The sequence below is a fragment of the Silurus meridionalis genome, chromosome 16 (genome assembly GCF_014805685.1).
Source record: "Silurus meridionalis isolate SWU-2019-XX chromosome 16, ASM1480568v1, whole genome shotgun sequence".
In the NCBI taxonomy this organism is placed as follows: Eukaryota; Metazoa; Chordata; class Actinopteri; order Siluriformes; family Siluridae; genus Silurus; species Silurus meridionalis.
The window spans coordinates 3,055,518-3,079,292 of record NC_060899.1 but is presented as its reverse complement, the minus strand read 5'-3'; the positions used below and the strand labels follow the sequence as shown (position 1 = coordinate 3,079,292).

Below are 23,775 nucleotides of genomic sequence, written 5' to 3'. Positions count from 1 at the left end.
TTTTGTTGGTGACTCTCAACCAATAAAAAAAAAATAAAAAATTTATGCCTTGAACATTCTTTCTAAGGAGCGGGTGCTCATTCGGTCCAAAAGGAGATGGGTGCTGACTACGATTGAAATAGTGGAGGAGAGTCCTGGACCATTTCCAATGAAAATCACAGAGGTACAGTGTTACAAAACTCTTCATCTATGGTGTTAATTGCTTAATATACATTATATGAGGAAAGAAATTTGTGGACACCTCGGCATAAGATTGGTATGCGCTTCTTTTTGAACTTCCATTCCACATTTAGTCCCAATTTGCTGTTCTAATAAGCTTCACTCTTCTGGGAAGATGTTCCACTAGATTTCCTGAGGATTCATTCAGTCACAAGGGTGGTACTAAAGACAGGTACTGATGTATGTGAGGTGAGGAGACTTGGGGTGCAGTCAGCATTCACTTTCATTTCAAAAGTGGTCCATAGGGTTGGAGCTGGAGTGAGTGTAAGATCTTCCACTCTTACCCATGGAACCATGGAGCTCTGTTTGGGAACAGGGACATTGTCATGCTGGAACAGTTTTGGTTTCGAGTGAAGGGAAATTTTCATACTACAGCATCTAAAGACCAAATTTGTGGGAAAGATTTTGTGTGAAAAACACATGGATGAAAATATTTGATGTCCTAATACTTTTTTTCCATGTAGTGTTTGTGTGGGGGTCTGAGGGGGAAAAGAAAATCCATTAGATGATACAATTAAAATTGGCTCTATAGACAATTTTGGGTAGCATATGTCAAAAACTCAGGCAATACAATGCTGAATGAAATGTTCCCTTTCACACTTGATTTTCAGTTGTTCAACGATAAGCAAGGCCAGCACTCCCTCAGGTTCGGAATCACAGGCCATGGGGTGACGAAAGACCCAAAAGGTGCATTAGGCATCAATGAACATACCGGTGAAGTCTACATGCACATGCCAATAGACCGGGAAAAATATCCCATTTTCCATGTAAGACATTTTTTTTTCCTCCTATAAATTTTCTGTGTAGTTCTGGTCAGCGTTTATTAATCAGCAGAGGTGGAAAGAGTAATAAAATAATTTACTCAAGTAAAAGTATTGTTACGTCAATAAAATTTTACTTAAGAACAAGTTACTGGTCTAAAAATCTACTCAAGTAAAAAAAAAAAAAAGTTTAAAAGTCTTTCAAAGTAGAGAAAAAAAAAATCTCCTGTTCTAGTTTCCTTTATGATGATGAGAGAAAATCACAAATGCAGATTCAGAATTTAGACAGTGAGCACAGGCATTGAACAACTTTCAATTCCACAGCCTTTTGCTTGTCTGGTTTGCATCGCTGGCGTCTGTCTTGTCCGTCTCCATCTTTCTTTCTTGTCAGTTTTACGTCTTTTGTTCTCCGTCCATCAACCAATCAGTGCAGTAGTTTCCGGGGCGGGATTGTTTCCCCCCCTCACATTAATTTAGCATTATTATTTCTTTTTACGGGGTAATGTACGTGAATTTATTGCAAAGTAGAATCCAAACAAAATATACTTGAGTAAAATTGCACATTTCAAAAATTACTTAAAAAAAAAAAAAAACAGCAACTTGAGTAAATGTTATCCGTTCCTTTCCACCTCTGTTAATCAGAAAGTTAATGATGTCATTTAAATCTTCCACTGTTTATTTCATTAACTAAATTTTCCACATTCCTTTGTTACATGTTTACGACCAGGTGGAGTTCAATGTGTTTGACGCCCACACCGGTGAATCCCTTGACAATACGTTGTCCTTTGACGTAGCCATACAGGATATAAACGACAATCGACCAGTGTTCACACCTGAGGTTTTACGTGTGCAAGTTCCAGAGAACATAAAAGAAGGTGAGCACATCGCTGTTGGACTTCTGATCAGAAGGTCGTGAGTTCAAATCCCAGCACCACTAAATTGCCGCTACTTGGCCCTTGAGAAAGGCCTTTACCCCTGCACTACTCAATTGAGTATGAATGAGATCATTATAAGTAACTCTGAATAACACTTTTGAGAAATATTTGGAACATTAGGCAGCTGTGTCCCGAAAGTGTCTTACGCAGTTCTTTAGTCAAATGCTGCAGCACTTTTTTTAACCAGATAGGAGGTGTTGAGGTTTCAGGGAGGGACAGGGGAGATGCGACATGGACACCCAGGAACCTGGAGCTGCTTTTCCTCAGTGCCATTGGTGCAAATAGGGGTGTGTTTTTTCACTCCTTAATGATTTACATTAATTCACAATCACTTCTCTGGATTTCTCTGTGTTGGGGTCAGTTTTGGTCAGTTTGTTGTAGACGTGATGGCAGACTGTATTTCAAGATTTTAAGAATTATTTTTTTTTTTATTCGTCACAAACAGTTATATATTGAATACTTGCTGTGAAATGTAAACCCGATAGGCTGCTCAGAAAATTGGCGTTAGATAAAAAATTCTATACATTTAAAATCAGAGAAAATTTGAGAAAATATAATACAGAGGTGGAAAGTTACGAATTACATTTAATCAAATAACTGTTATTAAAGTTGTTTTTCTGTGTACTACTTTTTAAAGTCGTACTTTTTAAACTACTCCAGAATCCCCTGCTTTTAAATGCATTTCTTTTTCTTCTTCTTTCGTCTTCTTCCTTCAGGGGTCATCACGGCAGATCATTCGTCTCCATTCCCCCCTGTTCTCTACATCTGCCTCTTTCACACCAACTACCTGCATGTCTTTCCTCACCACATCCATAAACCTTCTCCTTGGCCTTCCTCTTTTCATCCATCCTGGTAGCTCCATCCTCAGCATTCTCCTAACGATATACCCCATGTCCCTCCTCTGCACATGTCTATACCATCTCAATCTTGCCTCTCACCGAAACATGAGCTTTGCGTTGTTTGCATGGGAGTGGAGCATGCTCAATCGGCTTTCAAGAGAAATGATTGTTCTTGCTGTAGCCGCATGGCTATCCGCACTCTCCGCTGAAAGAGAATGTCATTAGGGTTGCCGTACGTAACCCTAATTCCCTGGTGGAACGAGAGCTGCGTCATTGGGCCATACTCCCTGCATCCCTGCAGCGCTTACCTTTTCCTTTTTTAGAAGCTGATGTCGCTCACATTTTGTGACTTCCTGGTTTGTGCGATGGCGCTCGCGCGAGGCGTTCCCAAAGCATCATCTTCAGCTCTGCTACCTCCAGCTCCACCTCCTGTCTTTTACTCAATGCCACTGTCTCTAAACCACAAAACATCGCAGGTCTCACCACAGTCCTATAAACTTTCCCTTTCAGTCTTGCAGATACTCTTCAATCACAAATCACTGCTGCTATCATTCTTCTCCAACCACTCCACCCTGCCTGCACTCTTTTCTTCACTTCTCTAACGCGCTTTTAATTACTTTGCACTGTTGACCCCAGGTACCTGAACTCCTCCACCTTCTCCACCTCTTCTCTCTGCAACCACACCCCTCCACTGCCCTCCCTCTCATTCACACACATGTACTCTGTCTTACTCCTACTGACTTTCATTCCCCTTCTCTCCAGCATGTACCGCCACCTCTCCAGGCTCTTCTCTGCCTGCTCCCTACTCTCACAAACAAATCACAATATAATCCACAAACATCATAGTCCACGGAGACTCCTGTCTGACCTCGTCCGTCCACCTGTGTGCACCTTCCTTCACTCCTATGTCACCCTATGATTCATCTTCTTCTTAAAATAAGTATTTACCACTGCCATTTCCATCCTTGCACTACTTTTGACTTTTACTTTAATCCATTTTTAGACCCGTAACTTTACTTGTACTTTAATAAAATGTTATTACAGTAACACTACTTTTACTTGAGTACAATATTTTATTGCTCTTTTCACCTCTGTGCAAAAATATTTAGATATTACAAAACGGGAATACAAATTTTATGGAATGAAGTATGACTATAACGAACCACATACAATAACAGTGGCAATGACAATGTAAGGTGCTGTGTAAAGGAAAACTAAGCACAAGAGACTTCTGGGATAAATTAGATGGGCATGTTGCATTCTTCTTCTTCTTCTTCTTCTTCTTCTTTTGGCTGCTCCCATTAGGGGTCGCCACAGCGGATCATCCGTCTCCATACCACCCTGTCCTCTACATCTGCCTCTTTCACACCAACTACCTGCATGTCTTCCCTCACCACATCCATAAACCTCCTCCTTGGCCTTCCTCTTTTCCTCCTACCTGGTGGCTCCATCTTCAGCATTCTTCTACCAATATAATTCATGTCCCTTCTCTGCACATGTCCAAACCATCTCAATCTCGCCTCCCTCACCTTGTCACCAAAATATCCTACATGCGCTGTCCCTCTAATAAACTCATTTCTAATCTTGTCCATCCTCGTCACTCCCAACGAAAACCTTAACATCTTCAGCTCTGCTACCTCCAGCTCTGCCTCCTGACTTTTACTCAATGCCACTGTCTCTAATCCATACAACATCGCAGGTCTCACCACAGTCCTATAAACTTTCCCTTTCATTCTTGCAGATACCCTACTATCACAAATCACTCCTGTCACTCTTCTCCACCCACTCCACCCTGCCTGCACTCTTTTCTTTACTTCTCTAACACACTCTCCATTACTTTGCACTGTTGACCCCAGGTACCTGAACTCCTCCACCTTCTTCACCTCTTTTCCCTGCAACCGCATCACTCCACTGCCCATTCACACACATGTACTCTGTCTTAGTCCTACTGACTTTCATTCCCCTTCTCTCCAGCGCATATCTCCACCTCTCCAGGCTCTTCTCAACCTGCTCTCTACTCTCACCACAAATCACAATATCATCTGCAAACATCATAGTCCAGGGAGACTCCTGTCTGACCTCGTCCGTCAACCTGTCCATCACCACTGCAAACAGGAAAGGGCTCAGGGCCGATCCTTGATGCAGTCCAACCTTCACCCTGAACCAGTCTGTCGTACCTACTGCACACTTCACTGCCGTAACACTGTCCTCATACATGTCCTGCACCACCCTCACCACTCTCTGACACACCTGACTTCCTCATACAATACCACAACTCCTCTCTTGGCACTCTGTCGTACGCTTTCTCTAAATCCACAAATACACAATGCAATTCCTTCTGTCCTTCTCTATACTTCTCCATCAACATCCTCAAAGCAAATAAGGCATCTGTGGTGCTCTTCCTTGGCATGAAACCATACTGTTGCTCACAGATGGTCACCTCTTCTCTCAGTCTGGCTTCCACTACTCTTTCCCATAACTTCATGGTGTGACTGATCAACTTAATTCCCCTGTAGTTACTGCAGGTCTGCACATCTCCCTTATGCTTAAAGATCGGTACCAGCACACTCCTTCTCCATTCCTCAGGCATCCTCTCCCCTTCCAGAATCCTGTTAAACAATCTGGTTAAAATGGGCATGTTGCATTCAAATTTCATATTTCGTTATACTGAAATTTTTGCAAATCTGCAAATGAATTCAGGATATGCAGTGGCTTCATCCTGTATATATTTTGCTTCCAGGTTATGTATATCTTTCGAATGTTTGCAGTTACATCAGTGACCTCCCAATGGCTGTCTGTTCCTACTGCATTAGGTATGCTTCCTTTTTCTCTGCAAGCAAGCGACAAAGACGAGGCAGGCAATGATAATTCGCGCATATCCATGAACATTAAGTTTCAAGAACCAGCATGGCCAGTGTTCTCCCTAAAATCCATTGGGAACGTCAATGACAGCACGATCGGCAAGCTTCTCTTCACTGGATGCTTCGATTATGACGTAAGTCGTAAATTCCTTTTCAGGACGTAAAATCATCTCAATACAAACATGTATCTGTGAATCTATTAATTATACTTTACAATTTGTTGTTTTTCACACCAGTATTGTGATTTTTCAATTAAAAAGTAAAAAAGCAGACTTAAAATTAAAGCAGATTTTTGAGCTTCATGTTTCATATACAAGCTCAATTTTAAAAAATGTTGGGACGCCATGTAAAATGTAAATAGAACCGAATGATTTGCACAAACCCTTTTTTTTTCCAACAGTAGAAGATAGAAAACATTTAAAAAATTGGGAAATGTTCCATTTGAAGAAAAAAAAAAATTGTTGGCAGCAACACATCTCAAAATTTGGGACAGAGGCAGCAAAAGGCTGAAAAAGTAAGCAGTACTTACGGGGTAGAGCTGAAAGAACATTCCGCAACTAATTTGGTCCATTGCCAATGGGTCAGTATCATAATTGCGTATAAAAAAAGAGCATCTTGGAGAGTCAGAGCCTCTCAGAAGTAAAGATGGGCAGAGCTTCACAGTATAATTTCGTTTGAAAACATATTTTTCTCTGTCGATTTTAGCTTTCTGACCTTTTTTTTAAAATGGTAAATTTTATTAGTTTAAATATTTTGTATGTTTTTTTATTTTCTACTGTGAATAAAATATGGGTTTATAAGATTTGCTAATTGTTTCATTCTGTTTTTATTCAAATTTTACACAGCATCCCAACTGATTTGGAAACAAATTTAGTTTAAGTAAGGACTAAACTACTAGCGTGCAGCTGTTTAAAGCTAATCTATACAGTGGTGGTGTGATGATACTGTAAAAAATCAAGGTGGCAGGAAAAGAAACAATAAGGGCAAGCGATTCCACAGAAATAACCATCTTCGGTTCTTCAAATGTAAAAGAACCAGGTTTTTATTATTGGCAATAAAATAAAACAATTCTGGTACTTATATGGCAAAATATTTCTGCAACTCTATAAAACTGGTCTCCTAAAACAAACTATCCTCATTTAAGTTACTATAGAAACAATGACGCATTTTAATAAGTACACTATAGGAACAATAGTCTTGGAACACCTGACCTTCTCACCTCCCCTACATCAGTACCTGACTTCACTAAAGCCCCTGTGTTTGAATAAATCTCAAACACATAATCTAGTGAAACATCATCTCAGATGAGTGGAGGTTCAGCAAACTAGAACATGTGTAATAGGATGTTAATAAAGCACATATGGTCAGGTATCCACACACTTTTGCCCCTGTTGTGTGCATTAATATAAGTCTGATTTGCTACTGCACTTTTGTCACTACAGTTTTCTTGCCTGATTTAGAAAGTAAGGTCGTTCAGGTTGCATGTTGAAGCAGTGGATCATGGAGCTCCATCACTATCTTCTACTACGACTGTTACCATCGATATCACAGACTCCAACACTCACTTGCCTGTGTTCGCTGCACCAGTGGTAAGGATTTGCAGACTTGTACCATTACTAAGAACTGGATAAGTCAGGTGACAAAAAGAAAAAACAATATGGAGATTTTATTTAGGTGTTGGGCCACAAGAAACCATTGAACATGCACTATATTTCCAAAAGTACTGGGTCACCTGCTTTTTGCTGCTGTATGTGGTTCTTTTCCAAACTGTTAACACAAAGCTGGAGGCAGAAGAAAAAAAATTGAAAAAATGTTGCATTCACTTGTACTTGGAAACCCAAAACTGTTCCAGCATAGTGATGCCCCTGTGCACAAAGTGACTCCTTGAATATCTTCTTTACATGCTTTGGAGAGGAAGATCTTGCTGCTATAGAGCTCTGATCTCATCCCTACAGAACACCTTTGGAATGAATGTGAACGCTGACTGCACCCCAGGTCTCCTCACCTACATCAGAACCTGCCTTTCATAATACGCTTGTGTCTGATTAACACAAATATCCATAAGCACACTCCAAAATCTAGTGGAACATCTTCTTTGAAGAGTGAATGGAATTATAAGAGCAAATTGGGACCAAATGTGGAATGCAATGCTCAAAAATCACATACCAAACTTATGACCAGGTGACCAAATACTTTTGGAAATATAGTGTATTATGGATAGGTGGTAGATCTATGGTTAAGGCATTGCACTCTGGATTGGACCCCTGCTGGCCCCTAAACAAAGCCCATAAACCTCAACTGCTCAGGTTTAGGTCGTTCTGGATAAGGGCGTCTGCCAAATGCGATAAATGCACGTGTAAATAGGTGTCTGTGGAGCTCTAAAAGAGTAATGAACAATGTTCTTCCAAAAGACATTCCCTCACTCCAGAATCTGCTGGTGGTGTTCAGTTGCATTAAGAGCAGTAGACAATAAGCCATAGCATGTGATTAACATCATTTCCACCTCATTAAAACATTCAATTAGCACTCTGTTCTGCACAGCATGATAAAAATGTTTAATTATAGGATCGAATACATGGATCAGGCATAACTTAATGACCACCTGCCCAATCTTGTGTTGGTACCCCTTTTGCTGCCAAACAGTTCTGACCTGTTGAGCATTAAATTCTTCAGCAATTTGCGCTACAGGAGCAGGTCCACCTTTGAGAGATACTGACCACAGCAGACCAGCAACACCCCACAAGCACTGCAGTTTTGTAGATGCGCTGACCCAGTCGTCTAGCCGTCACTATTTGTCAAACTCGATCAAATCCTTACGCTTGCCCATTTTTCTATAACATCAACTTTGAGGACAAAATGTTCACTTGCTTCCTAATATTTCCAACCCACCAAACAGGTGCCATCATGCTCATAATGTTATGCCCGGTGTAAATACAGCAGTAAAGCGTCCCACTGATTTGCATTGATGACTCCGTCTAAGATGAGAATCCCAGCAAAAAAATTATCAATCGTCCTCACACCATTTTACAAAGCCACCAGGTTTTTTTCCTTACATTTCTCACTTGCTTGTTGTATATGCTGTCCTTTGGTCCAGTTCAATGCTCAGGTTATGGAAATGGAAACCAATAAGGAGATCTTAAGGATTCCGGTGCGAGACCAGGACACTCCGAACACTCCAGGATCCAGAGCAGTGTTCACTATCCTGCAGGGGAATGAGGAGGACAACTATAAGATTGAGACAGACCCAGTAACCAATGAAGGAGTGTTGACTGTCATTAAGGTAGATAAAGACCGAGGTGTAAAGACTTCCTGAAAATCCTGATATGTATATAAAGCCATGAGAGGTAAAATACCTAAACAAGTCCAATTCAACAACCAATTCCAATATGACTTGATTTAAAGTCTTGTGTCAAAAGTAATGCCAAAATAAACCAAAGATCCAGCAAGTCAGTTAAAACAAGAGATCTTTAATAAACAAATAAAACGAGAGAATCGTGTCACAAAGAGGAAGAACCTTTAATATTCAATGGACAAATACAATTAAAGTAAATAATTGTATATAAAGTAACACCAAAACCGTGATTTAATGCTCAGAGAGGAGCGAAATTTATATTCAACTTCAACAAAAGCTGGTTCTCAAAGATTTTAGAGGTGATTCGAGCTCTTTTTGGACTGAAAATGTGAGTTGGGGAGTGTTGAGCCTCACTGACATCTTTAACAGCGGTGCAGAATGTAATCTGTAACCCTCAGTGTCAATTTAAAGAAGTAAAAAGTGCACACTTTAAATCATAAATGTAGTCGTTGTATTTATTGTACTCAATGTACTCATTGTGAGGCGTTTGATACGTGGATCTCCATTTTCTTGTTCCACAGGCAAAAGATTACGAGAGAACGACTCTAACCGAGCTGAAAATCGCCGTAGAGAATGAAGAGCCGTTATTCGTATGTGTTGACGGAAAGCCGCTCAGTCCTGTACCGGAGTCTTTTAAACGAAACAGCACGGTCAAAGTCGTCGTCAAAGTCATCGATGTAAATGACCCACCCGTGTTTAAGAATACAATCCAGAGGATTTTCAGGGTTGAGGAGGAAGATCCAGGAGTAGTGTTGCACACACCTATAGTAATAGATGAGGATACAGACCCAGATAAAATCAGGTACAGTGTATATAAAAATCACCAGGGTTTTACTCAATCAGCAATTTATTTTTTGACTCGACATATGTTTTTGCTTCAAGGTACGAGATGGTAGACGATCCGGCTAAGTGGGTGTCCATAAACCCAAAAACGGGCAACGTTACTCTGGTAAGGAAGATGGACCGGGAGTCTCCTTATGTCGTCAACAGCACCTACACTGTCGTGATGCGAGCAACAGATGACGGTACGATCTCGTAGCATTTACCTCAATCACTTTACTAAAGGACTCTCAAATAAATTGGAAAGTATTTTATAATGTACTGATATTATAGTATTATTGGATTTCTTTTTTTTTTATGTTGGCAACTTGCATTATTATTATTATGATTATTATTTACTTTGGGAGTAAGGAAGCAACCATTTAGAGCTGCTAAAACGTGAGCATTAACGGGATCTAACTTGTTTTGTGTTTGTTCTATGACATTGTACCAACCTGTAGTTCATAATAAATACAAAATTTTCATGTAATTGCAGTGGTGGATGAAGTACACAAAGCATCAAGTTGAGTTAAAGTGGAGATGCACTCAAAATATCACTCCAGTTAAAGTAAAAGTGTCCCTTTAAACTTTCACTTGAGAACCAGCACAAAAATACTTAAGTATGCAAAGCATTATGATTTATTATGGCTATTATGTTCCTATTATCATTTTTTTGTCACAAGATTCTTTGTTTAATCAGCTCAGTTTATGTGAAAAGACTCTAATGTGACTCTCAGCACACTGAAATATTAATAGAATGATATTAATTTATTAAACACCGATAAGATATACCTGTATTCGTTCCATAGTGGGGAACTTTCTGAATGATTTCTATTCGAATTATCATCCGCCCAAAACATTCTTTTCAACTTTGGATTGAAAAAAAAACACACAAATGAGGTAACGTGTTGTGGCGAGTTCTAGTCTGGAGTTTAGCATTTATTCCTCTTTAAATGTTCTGCTTGCTGTTGAACTGATGCTGAACTGTATGTTGGTGAGTAGATATTTCACTTTAAAATGTAGAGAAAATTAACAAACTAAAAAAGAATTCAGTAAAGTACAGATACGTCAAAAAGCTACAATTTAATTACGCTTACTTCATTACTTCTCACCACTGTGTAATTGTTGACTAACTCATAGGGAAGTAATAAATAGTTTGGAACATGATGTTATTAGGGAAAGTAGTATCTCAGTGGATGGACCCTTGCGAGGTCTGTTCCGAGTGGAGCCCGTTTGGAAAACCTCTGTATGACACTGATCTCTGTACCTTAACTTAGTTTCATTTCTAATTCTCAAATCCTCAGAGAGTCTTTACCATGAGGTGGCATGATGAACATCCAGTGGTCAGTATGAGAGAATTGTACTAAAACACCAAATTTTAACTGCTGTAATACATGATACACACGTTGGTATGGTTCTGTCAAGCAGACAAATCATGAACATGATGAATTGGACATGAGGCATTGCTGGAAGAGGTTTGGGTCTCCTAGTTCAAGTGGAGTGAAGATTTCATGCAACCACATCCAAAGATGTCCTATACAGTTATTATATTCTTTATGTATAATGATGGGTAGATATATTATTATATAATAAACCACCAAATAAACTGAAACGTGGTGAATATACCACCCTGTTCAGTCTGAGTTTCTCTCATTGTTTGCTGATTTAGGAGAACCTCCTGGCACAGGAACAGGAACTCTGGTGATCCATCTGGGAGACATTAACGATAATGCTCCTCATCTAACCTCCAATAATACAATGATGTGTGGCAACAAAGTTGACAGAGTAAGAGTCACTGCAGAGGATGCTGATGCTTTTCCTTTTAGTGGTCCCTTCACCTTCACCCTTGTTGAAGATGATCAGGAGCCGACGAGCCTGTGGAAGATTGACCCGAGCACAGGTGAGTAGACAAGACATGGAAAATGAACAGGTTCATAGCAATGGTTTGCACTAAATGAAAACCTTCATGATCGCTGTAAATGCTGTTAATTCCTGAGGGGGTCACTACGGTTTGGGCAGCAAAATAGGGACCAACACGATATTAGCCAGGTGGTTATAATGTTTTGCTTGATCAGTGGCCATAAAACCTCGCCTGTTTGGTGTATATTCCATCAAATAGAGGTCATATTACCGTTAGCACTTACCCTCAACTCTCAGTCTTAGGGGGTGGACTCTAGAACTTCTAGTCTGTCTTCCAGCTAAATACTGTCTTCTCTTTAGCATCGGTTTACATCTGAAATGTATATTTGTCTTCTGCGAGACTGCCATTTTATAATCCGTTTAAACCCCTGCATGTTCCCTGTGTTTCCAATGATCTGCTTTCTCGCAGGGCCCGAAACCTCATTGATCAGCAAGACGAGTCTTCCATTTGGGACGTACTCTGTTCCACTAAAGATCGCAGACCAGCAGGGGGTGCTAACACATAGTGTCTTGCAAGTGGTGGTGTGTGACTGTGGGAAAGGAGACGTGTGCCTAAACTTGCTACCTCGATCATTCAGCCTTCATGGAGTAGCTGTAGGAATCCTATTGGGAGCCCTACTCTTGATGGCCTGTGAGTGTTTGTTTTAAAAGATACAGCTATAGTTATACTTCTGCTAAAACTATTATCTGGGCAAGATTTAAAATTATCAATATAAAATGAAAGCATTCTAAGAAGTTTTTTGGGAGATTATAAAAATTTTCTAGGATTTAAACACTGATTTTTGATTTTCTATCAATGACAATGCTCTTAGTAGACATTTATAGACACTTGTGCTTCTTTATGAACATCCCATTCTACATTTATATATAGAATATCCCCCACTCTTCTGGGAAGATGTTCCCCTAGATTGTGTGGAGATTCATTCAGCCATAGAGTGTTAGTAAAGTCAGGTACTGATCTAGGTGATGTGAGGAGGCCTGGGGTGCAGTACAACTGTGTTTACGACTTTGTGGGAACAGTTGGGAAAGAGCCACATAAAGTTTGAAAAGTCAGGTGTCCCAATAAGTTTGGTCATAAAGGGTATCAATGGGAAAAATGGGAATGGAAAAAAAAATATAGGTTTCCAAATAAACAAAACCTAAAATGACCAGTAGGTGGCAGAGTAGTATGTATAAGAGTAGTGAGCACTGAAGCAATAATGACCAAATTAATAGACAATTATGAATCCTCTTAGAAGTATGTGTTTGATAATCCATTTATTTTGCATTACTAATATTTTAAACTATAATAAACAAAACATCTCAATTCAACAGATTTTTTGTACAATTAATATTATACCATTTTATTTTTTTTTCTTCATAAACCCTCCCTGCTCACCCCCACAGACAAACATGGAGGTGGAAGCTTAATGGTTTGGGGTTGTTTTGGAGCAGGGATGCTTGGAGACTTATTTTGGGTGAAAGGAACTAACATGGTCTCCATTCCATATTTGAACACAATGCAATTCCATACAAGCTACATAAGCGTTATGTAGAAACAGTCCAGTCTGAAGTGATATCTATCATAAAATGACCTGCCCAGTCACCGCACCTAAATTCTATTAAACTGCTCTGTGATGAACTGGATTGTAAAGAAATCTCCAACTAGTGAAGAACATCTATGGGCAGTTTTACAAGAGGCACGGCAAATTATTTCAGCTGAATGTTCAGGGAGAGGAGCTGTCCGATGCCGAGAGGGTGTAAAGCTGTTCTTCGTTCTGAGGGAGGATTTTTCTGTGAAAATCTGGAAATTTGTTTGATCAAAATTCATCTCTATCCCCTTAAATTGCCTAATCTGGTGTGTATAAACAAAAGGACCATGCATGTGTGTGTTAAAAACCATTAAAGCTCTAGGTGGTTCCAAACCTTAGACAGCCACCGGATGTACCATTTTAAAATGAACTGAAATAAAAAGGAAATAAAAAACTAAAATACAAAATGAAATAAAAAATGAAAATGATTATAAAACTGAACTGCTTTGTAGTTCTGGTGCAAAACGTTAGAAGAAAACATTTTCTGTTTCTAATTTTGATTTGAACGCATGCTGAGGAGTCTCTAAAAACATTTTGGACCTGTTGAATGAATTAAACAGAGACAGGGTTTTCATCACTGTGTTAATTCATTCAACAGGTTCAAAATGTTTTTGGAGACTCCAGCATGCTTTCAAATTAAAATTAGATTGTGTATAGATTAGATTTTGTATATACAAGTTTTCTTAGAGCGCATCTAAAGACATCCTTTTCAATTGAGTGCCTCCGGCTTTGTGGTAACAGTTTAGAAAAGAACCACATATAACAGGAAAGGTCAGGTGACCCAACACTTTTGGAAATATTGTGTATATGGATTGAGTTAATAAAAGACTCTATTTTTCCCCCCACAGTGCTGCTCTGCTTTTGTTTCTTCTGTGAATGTAAAGAGAAAAAAAACTTCCAGCCTTACATGCAATTTGATGGAAACCAAACCCTGATTAAATACAATGATGAAGGAAGAGGTTCGAGCTGCAAGGTGTGTTCATGCAGGTTTCTAACATTTCTCATTTGTTTTTCATGACTTTGTGGACAGCATGTCTTTTAACGCCATTGATGTTGATGTAGAGTTGCTGCAGGCCAAGTTCTCCTAGTTGATTGAGCTCGACCCCTAACTTTCAATTGATGATTGACATTTCCACCTCCCTCCTGACTGTCAGGAGATCTAGCATGTGTACAAAGTAATCACAGAAAGGAAATTGAGCAACTGGTGTCTGTGCAGTTACAGCTACCTGCGTCTCAATGCAGTAGACTTGAGCAATTTTATATTCAAGTAGATTTTGAACTGATTACAGCTTTTAATTATGGATATTTACACTGAAGAAGCAGAACTTCAAGTCGAGTGTAGTACATTTTGAGGGATACCAGATCGAATAAGAACCCTGTGTGACTCTACCAGTGCTTGGATTATATGCATAATATTATGCACTTCTTAAACAATTAAGGAAAACTATACGCATTATGTGTAGAGGTAAACTGTCTCTGTTCTACTGTGACCCAATGTTTACCTTATTGTTCTGTATACCATGGTAACTGAGGTGGTAGCTCAGTGGTAAGAATTTGGAAAACTGATCAGAAGGTCGAGGGTTTAAGCCTTTGATTCGCCAAGCTGCCACAGTTGGGGCCCCTGAGCAAAGCCCTCTATTAGCGCTGTATTTGTGCTCTAACTCCAGATTCCTAACATCACTGGGATATGTGAAGAAAGAACTGTAAAGTACATGTGACAAGTATAAAGCACCTTTACATCTAGCTCTTATGAGATGTGTATAATTATACAGAACATTTTACCTTGGAACATTTTACCTTGGAACATTTTACCTCAGAACTTTTTACCTCAGAACATTTTACCTCAGAACTTTTTACCGCAGAACTTTTTACCGCAGAACTTTTTACCTTTAGAACATTTTACCGCACAACTTTTTACCTCAGAACATTTTACCTCAGAACTTTTTACCGCAGAACTTTTTACCTTTAGAACATTTTACCCAACTGTAACCTGCAACATTATGCTTTATTTCACTCTCTCATCAGGCTGATCCAATTTCTCCACCATTTCTCCAGAGCACATTTACGAGTATTTCTTCCTTGAAGACTGAACAGGTGTGTGCTGCATATTTAACATTCTTCAAAATCCATGTACCAGTAACATGCACATATAACAGCTGAATTTAAGCTCACGTGATTTTCATTCCAAACTATTACAAACTACTTCATTATTTATATATTTATATCCTATTTATATACACACACACTATATGGACCAAAGTATTGGAACACCACTTTTTCCAGCCATATGTGACAAAGCACATCATTGGATGTTGTAGCATCAAATGTTCCCTTTAATTAAACTAGGAGACCCAAACCTGTTTCAGCATCACAATGCCCCTCTGAAATATCTCTTGCTATAGAGCTCCAACCCATATTTAACACCTTTGGGATGAAGGTGAACACTGACTGCACCCCAGGACTCCTCACCTTAATCAGTACCTGACTTGTAGCTGAATGAGCAGAAATTTCCAAAAATATCTAGTAGAACATCTTCCCAGAAGACTGGAGGTTATTATAACAGCAGATGAAGACTAAATGTGGAATGGGATGTTCAAAAAGAAGTAGATACCAATCTTTTGCCCAGGTGTCCACAAACATGTGTCCATATAGTTTCTGTTTATTAAAGTATGTACATGTAAAGAATATGTAGTTTGTGGCTATTTTAGTTTTTTTTTTAGTTTTTTTTTGTTTTCTATTGGCACTTCTTTAACTTACCTCATCTTATCCTTTTTTCTGTCTTTTCCACACGACTACCTTAAACCTCCACATCCTCTATTGCAGTGGTCTGCAACCCCCGGGCCATGGACCGGCACCGGTCTGTGGGTGAATTGTTACTAGGCTGCACAGAAAGAATACATAACTTACATTGTTTCTGTTTATTATCTGATTTTGAACGATGATTTATTTTGGAAAATGACCTGTTTCTCTCCACCACATCTGTCCTTGACTCACTCTTGATGCATGTCATGATGCCTTGGTCACATGTCTTACCTCCATCCACTACCTTCTTAAAGGGGCTGCTCCTGCCGCTAACACATAATACATTACTGCTAAATTTTACTGTGTAAAATGACCAAAAAAAAACAACACAGTGGATTCACGTTTATTATTATATTTGGAAAATGACAGTTTTTATGCCGGTCGTATCATTTTATTTTGTTGTATTTATCCGCCACACCTTAAAGGCCGTTCCGTGAAAATATTGTCTGACATTAATCCGGTCCTTGGCACAAAAAAGGTTGGGGACCACTACTCTATAGTGTACAGTACCTTATCAAACCTTACTTAAGTGACATAATCTTTCCTATACACCAGCATAAGGTGGTCTTTGAAACCAGTTTTTCAATGTTATCTTGCTTCTTTGAATTTCAGAAGATCCCCAGCGATCATATTGGCAACACGAAGACGGCGAGTATTCAGGTGTGTGCTGTGTATTTGCCTTCTTTTACTTATCGACTTACTGACTAGGTATATTATATTAAAAAAGTTGTCTCTCAGACCCTTGTTTTTTTGTTTTATTACAATAATCCGTGATGCAAAAATGTGGGACAATTTTGATCGCATTTTTTCAACCCTACATGCTTATGCATTTCTGTAGGTTTTAGAGGTATAAAGAGTAGCTGAAAATCATGTATAAAACCCTTACTACAAAAATGACTATTACTACTCTGGGAGTATCTGATTTGAACAGTGTATATTTGACTATCCTATTGAACGTAGTCCTCAACACCGGGACACATGTTTGTGAAAAACCAAAAACAGTACATTTGTGAGGTTTTATTTTCTAAAATATAAAACAAAGAGTACACCTCAACACTGCATTAACCGAATGAAACAAAGATCAAACAAGTCGGTCGAATAATAAGACAAAGTAGTAAAGCGATCTTTCAAAAAGGCATCTTCAATTAACAAATAAATAAAATTAGTGTTGTGCCACAAAGTAGAACAATCTTTAGTATTCAATGGACAAATCAAATTGAATAAATTCCAATAAAGTAAAACCAAAAATTGATAGCTGACTGTTATTTGATGCAAGCCTCAGTCTCAGATGGACAATATTGTTATTCAGCTTCAACAAAAATTTTTGGAATTCATTCGACCTCTTCATGGCTGAAAATGAAGTCAGCTGTGCTCAAAAGTCGCTCATAGGCAGCAGATGTGGGTCAGGGAGTGTTGAGGCCTAATGACCTCTTCAACAGAGGTGCAACATGTAATTGTTAACACTGGTTGTAATTAAAATATAGTGCAGTAAAAAGTACACATTGAATTATAAATGAAGTTGTATAGAGAGTAAAAATATCTTTAATACTCAATAGAACAGGAAAAGTATCCAAAAATGACTTAAGTACAGTACCAAAGTACATTTTACTCAAATACTTTACACCACTATTTGATTTTAATGCAGATATTTATTTGATTGAAATGAATGCAGTTAAGCTATAAACTTGGATCTTCCGCTTAACCCATAGAGGACTTATGCTTTATTTAGATCCTGAAGTTTTTTTGACCAGCTCTAGACATTATTTTAAGTATCTGTAGTATATTAATGGCATATATCTTATTATACTATATTCAAAGCAAGTTCTGTAAGAAAAGAAACTAAATTTGTATATAAGATCATCATCATCATCAAGACTTTTGAATCATGGATAATGAAGACTAAAGAATGGGTTACAACATTGTTCTGAAAACCATCTGGTTTGTAGTACCCTATCAAACAATACATTCATTTATATTTGCGAGGGACCTTTTGCTTTAAAAAGCGTGTGTGCAAGGGAGTGTCAATAGCCATGAATATGGATGTATTGTCGTACCCCCAGAGACGAATTATCAACCCTCTAATGGGTCCATCAAGGTGGAATTCTGTAGATTGGAACCTCTATGCAGTGGGAATTTGATGTTAAGTAAGGACCTCCTTGCTTTTCTGTTTCTGGACAGAAACTACAATTCCTTGCAGCTACTTAATCACATATCCCTGATCACACACCTGATTACAGTTCATTGCTCATTAGCACTTGAAAATAGTCTCACCTTTCACAGCACTCACTGTCTCACGTTTGTCCCCATTCTTTTTGTGACTTTTGCTCTACAGTTCAGATTATGTTCATTTCTTTGTTTTGTGTGTTCATTGAGAACACACAAAACTTTTGCACTTGTATATTATCTGCACTTCAATTTTTCATGATTATCCTTTTCATTATTACTTGACAGATTCAAGTTAATTTCATGTACTTCAAGTCAAGTCAAGATTGCTTGGTTTTACTGTTAAATTTGTGTAAAAAAAAAAAAAAAAAAAAGTTGTATAAAAAAAAAATGTCAAAACAGAATGCAATGATTTGTAAGATTTGAAGGCTGCAGGACATCTAAAAAAAGTTTGAACTCGGCATCTCAAGTTTGGAAAAAAAGCAAGTTTAACAGTTGGAGAAACACTCTGCAACTAATGAGGTTAATTGACAACAGGTCAGTAAGATGATTGGGTATAAATAGTGTAGCTTTGAGAGGCAGAGTCTCTCAGGAGTACAGATGGGCAGAGCTTTACCATTCTGTGAAAGACTGCACTTACAAATTGTGGAAAAATCTCAGAATAATGTTCCCAAACATAAAATTGGAAAACCTGCACGTTTGGAAAGGCTCCATCAATGCTAAACGGTATCTACAGGTTTTAGAGCAGCAAATGCTTCCATCCAGGAAAGATTTTTTTCAGGGAAAGGCCTTGCATATTTGAACTAGACAATGTTTACTGCCTCTAGTACAATAGCATGAATTCATAGTAGAAAAGTCCGGGTGTTGAACTGGCCTGCCTGCAGTCTAGAGCTTTTGCCATTAGAAAACATTTGGTGCAGCATGAAACGATAAACACAACAAAGGACACCCAGAACTGTTGAGCAGCTAACATCCTGTATCAGACACTTATAGGACAGCGTTTCTATCCCAAAATTTTAGCAACTGGTCCCCTCACTTTTCAGATGCATATGGACATAAGATGTGATGCTACCCAGTGGTAAACATGGTTTTGTCCCATCTTTTTTGAGACATGTTGTAGCAGTCTAATTCAAAATAATACCCCACCCCCCATAAAATTGTATGTATTCTCTGTTTAAATGTGTTTTTTGTTTTATAGTGAATAATATATGGATTAAGGAGATCAAATCAAAGCATACTGTTTTTTTTTCATGTTTTACACAGCGTCCCGACTTTTTACAATTGAGATTGTACATAGTAACACATTTAACTGTAATACTGTTCACAATCTTTGTCATTTTTCATGTTTTACTATGTATACTATAGTTTTCACCGATATCCAGTGGAGTTAGAAGTACAAGTGAGTCAAGGATCTTTTACAGCATGTCAACGGTGAGTTTCATGAACACTTTATTCTCACTCTTGAGGTTAATTCAGAATGACATACATTTTATAATCAAAGGTTTGTAAGGTGATCATTTTATCAATACAAATGAGCGGTTGTGGTTTATTGGTACAAATTGGAAGCTTAGTGGTACTGGGATTTGAACCCTTGACCTTCTGAGCAGAAATCCAACATCTTATTCATGGCTCTGAGCTGCTCATCATCAGATGCACCCATATCAGAAAGCCCAATCCCAGATTTATTTGGCCTTTGCTGTTATGGCAACCTTCACTCTTCTGGGAAGGCTTTCCAATAGATTTAGGGATACCATTTCTATTTAGCCACAAGAGCATTAAATAGTCAAGAACTGATTGAGGAAACACAAATGGTGTTCCAAAGTATCCAAGAGGTATCCAGTAGGGTTGAGGAGGTCAATGCAGGACACTCAAGTTCTTTTATGCTGACTTTGGCAAATTTCATCTGCTAACATTGTCATGCTAGAGAAATTTTTTTTTTCTTGTTTCAGTGAAAGGAAACTTATATAATGTATAGACTTATAAAGTCATTCAAAAGAACTTTGTGCTTCCAAATGTGTGGCAGAAGTTTGGGAAAAAAAACACTTGGGTGTGATGATGGAGTGGTTTTTTGATCCTATAATGTAGTTAGAAAACAGTGGTTACGGGAGTCAAGGGGTTAAATTTCTGGTTTATTGTTTTAAGTCCATACCTCCTTGTACCTTGTACTTCCTTTTGCGCATCTAAATTAATTAGCACTAAAAAACACCTTATTGTTATGTAATGTATTTTCCTTAATCTTCTCTTAATACATTTTTTTCTTATTCTGCATATAACTTTGTTTGTGACAAAGAAAACCTTTAAATCTTGATTGTACCTACTGATTGGAAGGTCAGGAGTTTAAGCCCCAGTATCGCAAACCTGCCATCTTTAGCCCTTGAGCAAGGCCCTTAACCCCTTTTAGTATTCCAGGGGCACTGTATAATGGCTGACTTTGCACTCTGACCCCGGCTTCATAACATCACTAGGATATGCAAAGAAAGAATTTCGCTGTGCCGTAATGACAAGTGAAAAGATTGTTTGCAATGATTAAATGGCTGTGTGAGTGTGCTGTTCATTATAACACTAGTTTCATATCTATTTAGTCAAGGGTGAGAAACAGTATGAACAGTTCAGAGAATATTCGGGTAAGTAATTTTAGATCAATACTAAAACAGTGGAGGAAATTATTATTTGATCCCCAGCTGATTTAGTGAGTTTCCCCCTTACAAAGAATTGAAGAGTCTAGGTTTATTTTAAGAGAGAGAGAGAGAGAGAGAGAGAGAGAGAGAGAATAAAAGAAATCCCTAAAAAAAAGTAAAAAAAAAAGGTTATAAATAAATTTGTATTTGTTTGAGTGAAATAAGAAAGTATTGGACATTCTTTGTAGATTTGCACAAGGCTGGGATTCATTTCTTTAAAAGGGGGTAAACTCACTAAATCAGCAGGGGATCAAATAATCATTTCTATATTATCATATATATATATATATATATATATATATATATATATATATATATATATATATATATATATATATATATTTTATCCTTAATCAGCACTTAATGTTGTTACACACTGTGTTCTGGTACTCACTTATTTGTACTTTCCAGAGCGGGTTAAGCAGATCCTTCAACTTTAACATAGAACAACACCTCCAAATGGTAAAACCATTCTCTTTACACATAAACGTCCCCTTTACTGAAGTTACAATCTCTCTCTCTCTCTCTCTCTCTCTCTCTCTCTCTCTCTCTTTTAATGATCATTAATTCTTGATTCTGATTGGTCAGATGTTGTCATTATTCTAAGTGTTCCATGATATTTCAGATAAAATGTCGTGTTTGGTATTATAACATTCTAAAGCATTAATTTATAACACTGGTAGAGCAGTTTAATGCATATAATTCTCATGTCACTATGGTAACCATCAAACACAAAATATATAGCAGGAGATCTTTCCACTCCAACCTCTAGGTTGGTCTCCAGGTTTGGGTCTCCTAGCTCAAATGAAGGGAAATTTTCATTCTACAGCATCCAAAAACGTCCTGTACAATTGTGTGCCTCCGAATTTGTGGTAACAGTTTAAGGATGAAGATCATATTGCTGGAAATGTCACATGTCCCAATACTTTTGTTAATAGAGTGTAATTCCAATAACTGGCTGGATATATTGTAGAGAAACGAGTTATCAAGATGAGCATCTGCTACTTCATATCCTGGGAACATGTTTTTTATAGAATCCAGAGCTGATGGTAGAAAGGAAAATAATTGTTTTTATATAAATAACCCTTCTGAATTGTATTTATTTATTTTTGTTTTTCCTAATTGTTGCGGCCCTTGTTCGATCCCCGGTCAGGGAACCAACACCGGGGATTATGTTTGCACAAGCCAGTGCACTCTTAGTGCCGGTCCCAAGCCCGGATAAATGGGGAGGGTTGCGTTAGGAAGGGCATCCAGCGTAAAAACATGTGCCAAATTGAACATGCGGATAATGAATACGGATGATCTGCTGTGGCGCCCCCTAATGGGAGAACCGGAAGAAAGTATAGTTTTTGTTGCTTTCAGAAAAAGCCGCATTTACAATTCAAATTTGATCCGCTTCAGCTACCGTCACTGGATGAGTAAAACATGTTCTCAAAGTATTCCACAAAATTGGATACATTTTTGAGCTTCCTTTAATGTAAAAATAATTGTAGCTATAATATACATACAACATCAATATCCTTATAATACATGTCTTTTAAATAAGCCTTTTAAGCTGGTGTGGAGATTCTTCTTACGGAACTCAGCTAAGGATTTATTCAGTACAATCACAGGAAACCTTTGACAGCACCTTGATTAAAGGTAACAAAATCAATAATTGTTGATAGTTTAACTACAATAGAACTAGACTAGTTAGATTGTAACGTCTAGACGACTGGATCAGAGCATCTCCTAAACTGCAGCTCTTGTGGGATGTTCCTGGTCTGTAGTGGTCAGTATCTCTCAAAAGTGCTCCAAGGGAGGAACAGTGGTGAACAGGCGACAGGCTCTTTGATGCACGTGAGGAGCGAAGGCTGGCCCCTGGGTTCCGATCCAACAGACGATCTCCTGTAGCTCAAACTGCTAAAGTAGTTAATGCTGTTAATACTTGACTTTCAAACTGTTTTCAAAACAGCTTTTTTTGCTGATAGTGCTTATGGTATTTATATTAACCATCTCCTCTTCTGATGATTCATTATTGCAGAAGCTCTCGAAACTTTCCAAGGACCAGCAGGACCTTCCCGAATACCACCCACATGATTACAGCTCCGAAGGGCCCAACAGCAGCACCGTGTCACTGGACAAGCTCTCGTTCCACACCTCTGCAAGTCATCTGGAGCTTACGCAGAATTTGGGGCTGAGTTTTAACACTCTGAATAACGTGTGTCGACAGGCACTGAAAGAGAAAAACATTAAGATATAATTTTTTTCTGTTTTCTCTATACTTTATTATGAAGCGGTCCTCCTTCCTGTGTCTGTGTTTGGTGAATGATCTCATGCATCATGGCTAGACACTGGATTTTTGCAACTAACATCAAGACAACAGATTTTCTACAACAGACTTGTAAATAATAATTTTGGTGCAAAGTTTGCTTTCTTTCCTGGCCAACAATCTGAGGGTTTTTGGTTTTGACTTTATATTTTAATAAAAAATTTTCAACTCTGGATTGTGGCACCTGATTCTTAGTTCCTAATTTCCATATTTGGTTGCAGTTCTTGGTAAACCGCTGTCTGGGGTGATGGGGAAAATACTCCATTCCTCATGTTTTGCTTCTTATTTCAGGTCTTAACCTGATGATCTAAAAGTGCTTTCACATGCCAAGCTTTTTTCCATTTGAATAGAGCCCTGATTTATTTTTCCCATTCAATGGTTTTTAGGCAGGTGAGAACAAAGCCAAACGCAGGTACCGGACATGACCCAAAGCGGTGTTGGTCCATTTCCACCTCTAGCACAGAACTAGGAGGCACAATGCCAGCTCCCTGAAGATATGTTTTGCATGGTTTAGAGTGAAAAATTCCCTGCTATAGAGCTCTGA

The 23,775-nt window shown here is 38.4% G+C and overlaps 1 protein-coding gene across 6 annotated transcripts in view; it reads left to right on the top strand.

Moving 5' to 3' along the window:
- Positions 1 to 23,404, top strand: part of LOC124398710 (cadherin-like protein 26) — a 34,659-nt gene extending 11,255 nt beyond the window's left edge. For 4 of the 6 annotated variants that reach the window (XM_046868974.1, XM_046868973.1, XM_046868971.1 and 1 more), the window contains exons 3-19: positions 68 to 163; positions 831 to 986; positions 1,708 to 1,855; positions 5,568 to 5,749; positions 7,076 to 7,204; positions 8,710 to 8,895; positions 9,489 to 9,769; positions 9,850 to 9,992; positions 11,456 to 11,686; positions 12,116 to 12,337; positions 14,126 to 14,250; positions 15,303 to 15,371; positions 16,692 to 16,739; positions 19,608 to 19,673; positions 20,825 to 20,866; positions 21,332 to 21,382; positions 22,944 to 23,404. In XM_046868974.1, coding sequence (XP_046724930.1) covers positions 68 to 163; positions 831 to 986; positions 1,708 to 1,855; positions 5,568 to 5,749; positions 7,076 to 7,204; positions 8,710 to 8,895; positions 9,489 to 9,769; positions 9,850 to 9,992; positions 11,456 to 11,686; positions 12,116 to 12,337; positions 14,126 to 14,250; positions 15,303 to 15,371; positions 16,692 to 16,739; positions 19,608 to 19,673; positions 20,825 to 20,866; positions 21,332 to 21,382; positions 22,944 to 23,162 — 2,394 coding nt within the window. In that variant the 3' untranslated portion in view covers positions 23,163 to 23,404. Of the gene's footprint in view, positions 1 to 67; positions 164 to 830; positions 987 to 1,707; positions 1,856 to 5,567; positions 5,750 to 7,075; positions 7,205 to 8,709; positions 8,896 to 9,488; positions 9,770 to 9,849; positions 9,993 to 11,455; positions 11,687 to 12,115; positions 12,338 to 14,125; positions 14,251 to 15,302; positions 15,372 to 16,100; positions 16,202 to 16,691; positions 16,740 to 19,607; positions 19,674 to 20,824; positions 20,867 to 21,331; positions 21,383 to 22,943 lie in introns of those variants that run through there. The other 2 variants (XM_046868975.1, XM_046868976.1) reach the window with 2 other exon arrangements.
- The last annotated feature ends 371 nt before the right edge of the window (positions 23,405 to 23,775 follow it).